Genomic DNA, 13,460 nt, shown 5'->3' with positions numbered 1-13,460 from the left:
ATCACATGATTTCTGGACGACCCCTAACTGACCGTTCGTAAACCTTATTATAAGAGGCATAAGCTCCACCGATTGTTAGTTAAGTGTTGCTGTGGGTTATTCCCACTAGTTACCACCAAGTTCTTACCAGTGGTAACTACTGGGAATTTTTTTCCCACCTTTTACCACTGGTAACTTTAACAAAATTTTGGTGGTAACTGCTGGGGAAAAAAAATCCCACCTTTTACCAGTGGTAACTACTGGGAATAAACCGAGTTGGTGGTAACTACTGGGAATTTTTTTCCCACCTTTTACCACTGGTAACTTTAACAAAATTTTGGTGGTAACTGCTGGGAAAAAAAAATCCCACCTTTTACCAGTGGTGTTAACTACTACACAAACCGAGTTGGTGGTAACTACTGGGAATTATTTTTCCCAGTAGTTACCAGTAGTAAAAGGTGGGAAAAAAATTCCCAGTCGTTACCACTGGTAAGAACTTGGTGGTAACTAGTGGGAATAACCCGTTGCTGTTTGTACGAGTTTTGTTAGTGAAATGTTTCGCGATTACTTTTCTCGTAGACAGCTATTTTATCGGCATACTTTTTCTTTGAACTTGCCGCTCTTATGATGTAGTGCATAATTATTTTCCATCGTATTTTCACGGAAACGTACGAACGTTTCCTATTTCAGTCAGTCTCGGTACAAAAAATACTGAAGTTGACTGAAGTAGCATGACAAATACGAACGTTTCCGAGAAAATACGATGGAAGACAATTTTGCCGCTCCTATAACTGTTCTCTGCTGTGGGGCTAACGTATTGGAATCGTAAACCCGACATAAAAAAATTTTTTTTAGCACGGCAACATAAGTTTTCTCTATCGCACTGGAAACCAAAAGATATAAGTCGATTTATTATTAGCAAAACGATAATTATTCGTCAATTTCTAATTAATGTTAGAACGAGATAGATTAGTCTTCCGCGAGCGACGTTTCGTGATTACACTTGTGCTAAGCCCAGAGTGGGAATCGTGACGTGACGTACTTAATTTTAATTTAACACAAATATGTTTTTTATTATTCCATTCTCGTCTTTAAAGGAACTAGATTTCAAGCTTACTCTATGGTACTTGTATATAAGGCATTTAAGCTATATTAAGTACTTATACTAATTCGGTTTTAAATTGAGCACGTCAATTCTATATTTAGTATTTACTGATGTCATCATTGTTTTCCATCGTATTTTCTCGGAAACATTCGTATTTGTCATGCTACTTCAGTCAACGTCAGTACTTTTTGTGCCGAGACTGACTGAAGTAGCAAGACACGTTCGTAAGTTTCCGTGAAAATACGATGGAAAATAATTATGCACTACTTCTGTACCTCGGTTTTAACATCACAAAAAAGGGTGGTAAATTTAAATATGTATATTCAAAGAGACGAACGAAATGAAATTCGTATGGTGCTGGCAAAAAAATTAAAATTATCTATACAGTGGGTAACCGTTTTAAGGGCATTTTTGATAGGGTAATTCGCCATTAACTGACCGGTTTTAGTAACTGACCACCTTATACTAAAATGAATTCTATTTATACACCGTGTTTTTATTGAATTCCGTTAACTTCGGGGTATAGTTAAGTACGTTTATAAGAACTAAATGGCATAGTTAATTTTCAAAAAAAACATTTTTTTTTGTTTTTTTTTTGTTTAAAAAGTAATTAAATGTAGCATATAGCGTTGTTGTAACACGGGCATTACATTTAACTCAACCAAACAATTGAAATCTGTGACATATCAATGTCATTTCGTACATCAATCGACCGAGATTGTACTTAAGTTTAGTAGCAAATGTATGAACTCATTCTAAACACTAATCAATATGTAAACCGGCCCTAAGGCAAGTGTACACGCTTGTAGAGGCCTTATAGGAAAAAAATAAATTATGGATTATCTCCGAAATGGACTTAATTAGAACATCGGTGTCTTTGAGAAAGTTACTTGATTTAAGCTCAGGAATGCACCCTTGAAATTAACGGAAATCAAAAAAAACACGGTGTAGGTGAATATAATTCATTTTCAGTTTAGGACGGCCAGTTACTAAAAGTGGCCAGTTAATGGCGAATTACCCTACTGTATTGTAATTTTTTTTGCGTTTTGGACCTATATTTTTAAACACAATAGTTTACAAAAATGGACGAGCTCATTTCAAACCGACTTAATATACTATAATAGAACCGACCATATTCGTTTCATTTAATTTGTACTTGAAAAGAATAATCTTAAAGTTAAATGTCTGTAATGTCTATGGTGTTCTGCCGATTACCTTATCAAAGCTAGCACTGTTAATTTTTAGGTTTTAGCTGTTAAATGTTCATTGATACGTTATCTGCCTCTCTATCCTTGCATATTGGAGCGATAGAGGCGGATAAAGAAATTTCGATTTACGTTTTTCGCGGTAGGGTCTCTCATATTGTGTTACAATTCCAAGTATTACAACTCTTGACTTTTATTGCATTATGCGCCAAATACTCTATAATAGTAAATACTTATATAAAGTGTATATGTATTATATGAAAAAGCATAAGAATGTTCTATATTGCTTATATTTTGGTGTTTGGGTGGTATCTAGTTACACAACCTATACTCTGTATCTTTAGGTATTTAAATAAAAGTAAACAAAATCTATATATAACTACCTGAAAATGAACAAATTATTTATTTACTTTTATTTAAATACCTAAAGATACAGAGTATAGGTGTAGCTATACATTTAATCAGTTTTAAGTAATGCTCGAAGGGTCTACAGCGCACAGAGCCTGTAATTTTAATATCGGGAATACAATGTGAAATTTTAACCACTAGCCATACTCTGCGTAGTAACTTTGTAGGTCATACTGAACATCTTTTATTAAGGATATTAGGAAGCGCTGGTGGCCTAGCTTAACCCTTAAATGCATAGTGTTGCCAAATGTCTACAAAGCATTACACAGCTCTCAGATTTAAAAAAAAGGCTTACGTTCTTGAACGCACCTTTATACCAAACGTCAAGTAGTAGGGTGATGATTTAAGGGTTAAATTTACGCAATATTTTTAATTTATACAAATTACATTCGTTTTAAGACGAAAAGTCGGAGTACTTGGAAAAATCCAGAAGTTGATAATTTTTAGTATGTGATTTTGTACGATGTTTTCGGGGTTTGTAATTATTTTATATTTAAAAACTTTATCATAGGTATATCACAAATAGTGTACCTTTCTAGTGGTAGTAAAACATTTCATATATCTATTACTGAAAATTACATATTTACATAAATATGATTTAGCCAATTCAACGTCTAACACTGATTTCGCGGTGAAAATCGAAGTTATATTTTTTTTACAATTTTTCCTAGAATCGGCAGACAATTATGTGAAATGCATAATTACTGATGCATTTGAGGGTTAAGAGTATGCGACTTGCAATCCAGAGGTCGCGGGTTCAAACCCCGGATCGTACCAATGAGTTTTTCGGAACTTATGTACGAAATAACATTTGATATTTACCAGTCGCTTTTCGGTGAAGGAAAACATCGTGAGGAAACCGCACTAATCCCAATAAGTTCTTGTTTCCCCTCTGGGTTGGAAGGTCAGATGGCAGTCGCTTTCGTAAGAATTAGTAACTACATCAATTCTTGGGATTAGTTGTCAAGCGGACCCCAGGCTCCCATGAGCCGTGGCAAATTGCCGGGATAACGCGAGGAAGAAGAAGAAGATACATTCCGGCTAATGTGATGCCGCTGATTTCTATGGGACAGCCAAATTTTTCGCGATTTCTGCATTGGTCCCATAATAAAAGTTGTTCAGTATGACCTATAGTCACTACGCAGAGTATGGTTAATGGTTAAAATTTCACCCTGTATAAAAACAGATTAAGCGTGTAGTTTGGTAATCTGCGTTAGTAATAGCAAACTTTCTACAACGGCATGTATTACAACAAATATAAATTTTATTTTCAAAAAATTCATTGTATATTATATTGCTTTTGTTACGGCGACGTATATTATTTTTTTCATTTATTTATATACATATTTACTGTTAAGTATGAATGAATATTATAATATATAGTTGTTTTTTTTTAGCATTAGAAAGAACTTGCAAGAAGGTAAGCAATCTTGACATGTCTTTTAATTGAAAAACGCTTTTTAAAAATCAGTAACTATTACTTATGAAAGCATAAGAATATAAATGATCGTATTAGATTCATAATTGTTACATATTCGCCGTAACTTATTTATAAAACGTGTTTTTCAATTAAAAGACACATCAAGATTGTTTACCTTATTTCTAATGCTAAAAAAAACGAACTATAGAAGCTTAATTTAAGCATAGTTCCGTTTGGTTTGATGATTTGTACAATATCATAAATATTATTTAATCCGATTGCAAGAAGTCAATGATTTGAGGTAATCACAACACCTTATAAAACAAAGTCCCCCGCCGCGTCTGTCTGTCTGTGTGTGTAACTTCGCGATAAACTAAAAAACTACTGAATGGATTTTCATGCGGTTTTCATATATCGATAGAGTGATTCTTGTGGAATTTAGGTGTATAAATTGTTAAGGTTTTCTGTAACCCGTGCGGAGCCGGGGCGGTTCGCTAGTTTCCCATAAATTTAATAATTTTGCGTTAGGTAGAGCTACGGCAGAGTCTGCCAGGGGCCCGTTTCTCAAAAGCTTGTAACTTGTAATACAAGTGGAAGGCCCTCTCTAACAAAATAGACCGCGGGCCAGGTGCAAATATCGTCAGTCATCGCCTCCCGCTTGATACTTTGTCAGATGACAGTTTAGATGCTATCATGAATTAAAAAAATAGTCAGCCGGTTGTATCGCGGTGGAAAGACCGTCGGTTGATCACATGAACATGTAAAAAAAGTTTTTTTTAGTGCCAGCTGACGTCCATGAGGGATCATCATACATAGCCGTTAACCAATATACAAGTTATCGCCCGGGAGACGATTGGTCATGGATATCTGTTCGTGGCTCGCGGTCCAAAAGCTGTCAAAGTGACATCCGTTTGTATTACAAGTTACAAGCTTTTGAGGAACAGGCCCCAGCTCGCTCTCGTCTCGTTGGTTATTTTAGTGTATAATTTAGTGTATGGCTAGGTTAGGGCTAGGTCTAGATCTAGACTAGAGTGTCCTGGCTGGCCGCCAGCCGGCTCGGGGTCAACGTCGCCAGGAGCGGTCACCGTCCTCCTCATCGTCGTCGTCGAAACGCAGCAGAGAGTCCACCGTCGCACCCACCGATTGCTGCACAAACAGTCAAATGTCAAAAATTCCATTTTCACCTCAGCAGCTCGAACAAGGGTACTTTGCTACTTAAAAACAGTGCGACACTCGCTACGCTATTAGAATCTTTCGCTTGCACGGGACTCAAAATAAGCACAAATAACTATTGTACAACAAGAGATCAAAGTTTGATATTTCTTCGAGTGCTTATTTTGAGTCCCGTGCAAGCGAAAGATTCTATAATAGATTCACGAGCGTAGCGAGTGAATCTAATTTAGAATCTTGAGCGTAGTAAGGGATTCAAAAGCGCACGAGATGTAAATAACTTTGATCTCGTGTAGTACACAAAATTTTTCACCCTAAGCAGTGAGAACATACCTAGAGGGACAGAGATAATAGAACCCAGGTATATCGAACTTGTATTAGACCCCGCATGTTGAAATGACATTTGACTATAAAGGTCACTTGAATGTCATTTTGTCTCACTCAGTGAGCAAAATCGCATTTTGCTCACTGAGTGAGACAAAATGACTCAGTGAGCAAAATCGCATTTTGCTCACTGTTTTTAAGAAACAAAGTACCCTTGTTCGATCTGCTGAGGTGAAAATAACTATTTCATCACACTTATAAACTGAAATAAATGTCATATCGTCGCTATACTTACTCAACCTCATATCTGCAAAAATTTCTGCGCTTTTCTTTCATTCGGAATACGGGTGTTTTTGTCATCATTGTGAGTGTTGCAGATACGAGGTTGAGTAAGTATAGCGGCGATATACGAAAGAAATAGTGACCAAGGCCTCCAGTGTCCGAGGCTGGACTCGAACCGGCGTCACCTGGGTCCCAGGTCCTGGGACACAGCGGCAAGGGTCGAATTTCCCTTGTATATGCAATTTCTTATGGGCTTATTGCGCCCTGTCAATTTGTGTCTCATATTGCTCGTTTAGGGTGTTAATATCTGGGAGACCGAGCTTTGCTCGGAAAACATATAAAAACTCAAAAATCCGCGTTTCCCCAGAGATAAGACCTAGCTAGAACGATTTATCGCCCCCGCAATTCCCCATATAGCAAATTTAATCGAAATCGTCAGAGCCGTTTCCAAGATCCCCGAAATATTATATATAGGGCAAACCTTGGCTTATCGGTGATACTTGGTAATTCGGTGATAATGGGTTGTTATCTTTCGCAGAGCTTACAATGCTGAAATGTAAGCAATTAAATCGCTGCCAACCCGATTGGAAGCATCAAAACTGACAGCTGCCAATGATTTTATAGCTCGCATTTCCTCATGGTGAGAACTGTGTAAGATTATAACGGAGTATCACCGAATTACCATGTATCACCGATAAGCCAAGGTTTGCAATAAACAAGAATTACTCGTTTAAAGGTATTAGATTACACATAGGCGAAACGGGCCGTAAATTTTAAATTTCAACCTAGGGTTGCCATGTACGTAAAAAAAACAGCTATAAGTTTACCGATTTCCCTTTTTTTTTCTTCAAACATCGTGTGTGCCACGGGAGTTACCGGAAATAAGAACTCGTGTTTACCTACTAATAGTGAGGGAAGTAGTGTCACCCAATGTATGGGACGTGCAAATTTTGGTATCGGATGAATTCACTTGGCACAGATGAAGTATACGTAAAGCTAAGTCAATCCAGCCCGGTAGCCATCCGCCACCCCCTGGTGGGTAGGCAGGGGCGCATCCAAAGTTACACGCCGCATATCGGCGTCTATTTACCTACCACCTCGAGTTTGGTATCATTTCCAGATAAATCGGGCATGAGGAATTAATTTTTGAGACATAAATTGAACAGTTTATTAGAAAAAAATAAAAATATTGACGATCAAATCAAAATCGGTTTGCTATTTTTTTTTATTCAACTATTACTATTATCAGCCGAAGCTACAAATGCTAGAAAGTTGAAATTTGCACACCAGGTTACATTTATTATGTGTATTAGAGATAAGAAGCGATTTTGAAAAATTCAACCCCTAAGGGGGTTAAAAAGGGGATGAAAGTTTGTATGGGGTTCATGTTTTATTTTAAGCAAGGAATTTCAAACTTCGTTAAAAGATATAGTATTGAAATACAAGAAAACTAATTTCAGCGTTTACTGAACTGATACTGATACTAGGGGCAACTCCAGCCAGCAGATCCTGCAGCAAGGACTGGGAAGAGGAGACTATAGGGGGGATGCGGAGTTGAGGGAAATAGCCCAGTAAGCTCGCATGACTCTGCTGATTCAACCTAAGCGGCAGTGAGTCAGCGGAGGTGTCAGCGTCACCTCACACCGGCTAAGCCTCAAACGCGAAATCAAACAAAGTACGCGCGCAAACCAGCTTATTACGCAACAACCCCTGCCACCCCTCCGTAGGCGCCCGCAGCCTGCCCGAGACACCTTGAAAATTCATCCCCGAAGATGGCGAAATAGGGGTTGAAAATTTGTATGTGGATCAAAATTTTTTTCAAGTGTGGGGTTTGAAACTTTTAATATGCGCATATTATTAGAATACAAGAAAAGTAATTTCAGCGATTTTAAAAATTCATCCTCTAACGGGGTTAAAAATTAGTTGAAAGCTTGAATCCATTACAAATTTCTTTGACGCCCCCCCCCCCCCCCCCCCCCCCCCCGCCTACCTGCCAGGGGGTGGCGGATGTCTACCGGGCTCAATTAACTTAGCTTTACGTATATTACATCTGTGCTAAGTGAATTCATCCGATAGCAAAATTTGCACCTTATGACACTACTTCCCTCACTATAAGCCCTCGTCTTAGGCTTCGGGCTTCAATCATACAACAACAAACAACCATACGGCCCGCCTGACGGTAAGCAGTCACCGTAGCCTATGGACGTCTAGTTAAATAAAAGCTGTATAAACAGGTGCAGAACATACCTCGTGTCCGTTATCCGTCTCGGGCTGCACGTCGACGCGCGGCGCGGGCTCCGGGGCGCGCGCGGCCGCCGCGAACGTCTTCGGGTTGGCCACCCAAGTGATCTGCGGCAACGGATATACCCGGTATAGTCGATAAACACAGTATCACAGCAAAGATAAATTGAAGTGGAGAGTTACGGTAAATTATGTAGCTATAGTTCGTTTTTTTTAGCATTAGAAAGAACTTGAAAGAAGGTAAGCGATTTTGACGTCTTTTAATTGAAAAACGCTTTTTAAAAATCAGTAACTATTACTTATGAAAGCAGAAGTATATTTTTATACTCTTCTGCTTTCATAAGTAATCGTATTAGATTCATAATTGTTACATATTTGCCGTAACTTATTTTTAAAATGTGTTTTTCATTTAAAAGACACATCAAGATTGTTTACCTTATTTATAATGCTAAAAAAAACGAACTATAGAGTTAGACCAAGAAAAGTCTGCAGCGATATCGATAGCTCAAGCAGTGCAAGTGTTATTTATACGTCATAAGTTCATATAATTTTGGCGTTTAAAATAACTCTTGCACTGCGTGGGCTATCAAAATCACTGCAGACTTTTCTTGGTCTAACTCTACAGTTCATTTACTGCCATCTTTCGACAGAATATTAACACTGTTTGAACGCCATTTGAGTTTGATCATTATTCTTTCACTGATATGTGTTAACTTGTTAAATATTAATATTAGCGCCATCTACTCGAGAGTAGGCTGAAGGTTATGGCGCCCATCGCTCGAGAAGATTGCACCATACCTTTGGCCTATAGTCGAGTAGATGGCGTTAATATTAATATTTAACAAGTTAACAACTTAACACATATCAGTGAAAGAATAATGATCAAACTCAAATGGCGTTCTAACAGTTTTATTTTCTGTCGAAAAATGGCAGTAAATTTACAGTGGCTACATAATTTACTTTGACAATCCGTCTCTATAGACTATATTCTCTTTGATCACAGTAACAAGGGGACGTCCATTAATTACGTGAGGAGTTGTTGAGGAGTTTTTGATCTGCCTCTTTCAAAATTTTTACACTATTTTTGGCCAAAACCCCTCTCCCCGCGTGAGATTTATTGAAATCATTAGAGTTGGCTCCACTTGACGTCCTTTTGCGTTCAAGACCACAGATAAGATAATGACTTGAGTTTTGACAACCCTAAATAGCCGAAAGGGATAGTGCCATACATAAGAAAGAGATAGCATGACTCAACCGTGAATCGCTGTCAAACTTCGGTTTTGTAGGAAGTGTCCTTTCTGTACGGTAGTACAGTATTATTATTTAATTCTATTGTGCCTTTATAATGTGTGTTGTATGCACCATAGTCTAATAAAACATGGTCTTCTCTTCCCAGAGTGACACAGGCCTACGTCACAATAACATGGCCGCTATATATAGCGCTATCGCATATTATCATATGTGACGTTCCACGGGAAAAGGTACCTTATGAGGGTTTCTAGTTTCGGAGATATGAAATGTTTTGTAAAGAGGTGAAAAAATGCTCAATTTTTTTTTATTGTGTGATCTGAAACCTTAATGCGTAACGTTTGTTTACCTGTTTTTATTTTTGTTATAAGTTAGTTATAAGCCTAGTAATGTCGTCTCAGAGTTTAGTAGAAAAGGTACCTTATGGAAAAAAGATTGAAAATTCCCAAAAAAACTAGTCAATACGGGAAAAGAAGTTTGGTAGAGAACTGTATTAGCATTCTGCAAAACTAATTTGATAATTTCAGTTCTGGTTGGGGCGCCTCGCAAATATTATAACCGTACATAGACCGACATCACAAATCCAAGTAGCCTGCTATTATACCAAAGTTACTCTCGTCAAGTCTTTCTTAACTAGAATAATCTTCATTTGGTTTGGTCGCATGCAGTAAATCAGCCATTGGTTTGCTGAAAAATGCCAATACCCGACGCATTACCTTATGGAATATCTGAGGTCATTGAACCTCAATGCCGCTTATCTTCAATAGCAACCGAAATATATTATTGATAAGAAATAGACGATTTATACCATCTTAACCCCAAAATATTATTAGTTTATCCTAACTGTTCCATCATCATCATGCCTCATCATGTAACTTAATCACAAGGTACCTTTTCATTACATACAAATTATTGGTCTTTTTAAGATTATTATGACGAAGAACTAATTAAATTTGGGGCAGTTTAATGTAAATTAATATTTTCTATTCATAAAAGATAAACTGTAATATGATTGATATTTTGTAGTGATGTATTATTAGATTTATTTCCATAAGGTACCTTTTCGTAAATGTATGGAGCAAATACTGTTATTGTTATGTAAGTTTAAAGTGGCATAAGGGGTTAAATATAGTATTTAGTTGGGGTTTTAGGATTTATTTCATTTGAATGACAGAATTTCTTTCATATGTGCTCAGAAAAATTGATTGTGTGTCACATTAAAAGTAAAAATATTCAATTTTGTGATTTTATATGAAAAAGTCAGAAAATACATTTTCACCTCTAAATCGGTATTGTTTTTTGCTTAAACTGTCTGTCAGTGTCGTTTTCTAATAGATAAAATTTAAATCTTGAGAGCTCATTGCAATCAATCGTGAAAATGAAATAAAACTTTATTTTCAAGAGATTGGTTAGTATACACATAAATCAGTCGATATCAAAAGTTTCTATTTCCATTACAGAACAAGTCGCAATATTTTTTTAATGTCAGATATATAAGGTATTATTATTTGTACTCAACTATGTAACTTACTTCAGAAACATAGTTTTTTAGGCGGCTAAACTTAAAACTTTTCTATCGTGAAGTTGCTCATTTCACAACATTATTTTCAAAAAATCATATCTCTGTAACTACGCAACCTAGAAGGTTGATCTTTTGTGTTATCGATAGCTTATTTATTGTAGATTACTGGGGTATGCATAACTCCATACCCGCCATAAGGTACCTTTGACCGTGGGACGTCACATATAGCGCTGTCGCATAATGACGCAGGCTTGTGTCAGTTAGGTGACCTAGAAAAGACGGGAAGAGAGTACCAGGCGGAGTATATTATTATACCATGGTATGCATAGACTAGGAATCCTCTAGACGGAGCTTAGAGCAATTATTTCATGAAACCGATGCTGCCAAAAATACTGGGGTGCGAGGGACGAGGTGAGCGAGTCCCGTGCCGTGATTGGTCCGTTCAAAGACACGGACGTCACACAAAGACACTTGACTCGAAAATGGAGTAAAACTACCGTATATTTGTGGCAGAGGGGGTAGCGCTACTATGCTATGTCTGGAGGATTCCTAGATGGTAGTATGTTTTCACGCCACTGTTCGGAAATGTGGCAAAAGATGGTCTAAAACCAAGCTGGAAAATAGGCAATAGCTGTAGCACCTGAACCACCACTACTACAATGTTTCATTGTTATCATCATCTGTCATTGGTGACGGTTCGCTACAGCAATGAGTATAATTTAAAACATAAAAATCAATAAAAAGTCTTTTGTGGCGCAACTTTTTCCTTCAATAATAAAATTAGGTTATTTATAGGACCAATTTCTTGTTTAAAGAAAAAAGAAATGTCAAAACCATTCATTCATTCAGTCAGTTCATTCGATTCACGCTTAAGGCGTTTTTTACTTTTGTAGCTGTTTGTGGTTTTTTAGCAAAAACGCTTCTAAGTTTAGAGTCGGTTTGAAGCAAACAACATAAAAACGCAAGAGGCGAACGCAAAAGTGATAAAAAAAAGTAAAAAAGGCGGGATCGGAAAATACTCACTGAATTGGATAGTGTAAATTGTGATTGACTAAAAAATACAAGAAACACGTATCTACGCTCGCTACAAAAATGAGTTCTTCTAGTGAAGAAAATGATATTCTTACGCTGACGCCTACCGAAATTCAAGAGACAGCACAGGCAGTGGCTAGTAATTTGCTACCAGAGAAATCGCGGGCTAGTACTTATAGTTATGCAAATGTTTTCTTGTTTCCTCGCAGTAGTCGTGAAAAGCACTGTTATGCCTCGGCCGGAAACGCTAAAGATGGACTCGTATTATTTGAGGGCCTCCACTAACGTGTCGGCCCTCAAACTCACTCGTCCATCTTTTGGCGGTTTTCCGTCCTCTCCTACAATGTACTATACCTGGAGCGTGCGGTCGTTGTAGTGGCGGCCCTGCTGCGCGGCCAGCTCGGCGTGTGCTCGTGCAGCATACACCAGCACCAGCTCGGGCACCGTCGGGTTCAGCTCCTTCGAGACGATCTCGCCGAATTGCTGCAAACAAAATTACGTTAAATAATAATTGCATAAAATCTGCTTAAATGCAAACAAAGGTTTTAGCAAAGAGAATAGGGTGCATAGAGACGGATTTTCAAAGTAAATTATGTAGCCACTGTAAATTTACTGCCATCTTTCGACAGAAAATAAAACTGTTAGAACGCCATTTGACTATGATCCTTATTCTTTCACTGATATGTATGTATACTTGTTAAATATTATAATAGCGATGGCACTATAACCTTCAGCCTACTCTCGAATAGATGGCGTTAATATCAATATTTAAGAAATTAACACATATCAGTGAAAGAATAATGATCAAAGTCAAATAGTCTAACAGTTTTAATCGTCTGTCGAAACTGTCGAAAGATACACATAATGCTACATAATTTACCATGACAGTAACTCTCTATTTCAAATTCTCTTTGGTTTTAATATAGGGGGCAGCAGAGGAGTCGTCAGAATTTTGGCACGAGGCGTAAATGTGACGTTTGTGCTTCCGATGTAGCCCACAAGATGGCAGATCCTCCAACGCGCACGGTCCCTATAAGAAACAAGATGCGACATGCAGATTCTGCCAGGAGTCAGAGGAGGCGACTGCATTGCATTCTTTGTTCTTGTGAACCACTAATGTCACTAACTAGTAGTCTCACCGCAAAGTGTTGAGTCAGAGCCTCAGAGTCATCTCTCAAAGCCGCTGATGAGCGCCCTAGCCCGGTCGACGGACTGGTTGTGGCGGTGAAGCCAGATGCCCCGTTAACTTTCAAGTAGTCTCACCGCAAAATGCTGTATTAGGGCCTCAGAGTCATCGCTCTCGAAGCCGCTGATGAGGAGCGCCCTAGGCCGGTGGTCGACGGACTGGTTGTGGCGGTGAAGCGAGATGCGCTGTTAACGAAGGTGGTGAAGCCAGATGCCCCGTTAACAGACTCCGGTAACAATCAAGTAGTCTAACCGCGAAATGCTGTATTAGGGCCTCAGAGTCATCGCTCTCGAAGCCGCTGATGAGGAGCGCCCTAGGCCGGTGGTCGACGGACTGGT

At 38.2% G+C, this 13,460-nt stretch overlaps 2 protein-coding genes across 2 annotated transcripts in view; one reads left to right on the top strand and one right to left on the bottom strand.

Moving 5' to 3' along the window:
• The window catches only part of LOC134803756 (uncharacterized), a 102,374-nt gene that overhangs the window by 51,348 nt on the left and 37,566 nt on the right, over positions 1-13,460 (top strand). The window lies entirely within an intron of this gene.
• Positions 4,736-13,460, bottom strand: part of LOC134803668 (zinc finger protein swm) — a 70,338-nt gene continuing 61,613 nt past the window's right edge. The window contains exons 25-27 of the mRNA XM_063776457.1: positions 12,291-12,419; positions 8,141-8,242; positions 4,736-5,263 (exon numbers count right to left, since the gene is read on the bottom strand). Coding sequence (XP_063632527.1) covers positions 5,180-5,263; positions 8,141-8,242; positions 12,291-12,419 — 315 coding nt within the window. The 3' untranslated portion in view covers positions 4,736-5,179. The remainder of the gene's footprint in view (positions 5,264-8,140; positions 8,243-12,290; positions 12,420-13,460) is intronic.

The sequence above is a fragment of the Cydia splendana genome, chromosome 27 (assembly GCF_910591565.1).
Source record: "Cydia splendana chromosome 27, ilCydSple1.2, whole genome shotgun sequence".
Classification (NCBI taxonomy): Eukaryota; Metazoa; Arthropoda; class Insecta; order Lepidoptera; family Tortricidae; genus Cydia; species Cydia splendana.
This window is presented reverse-complemented; position numbering and strand designations above follow the sequence as displayed.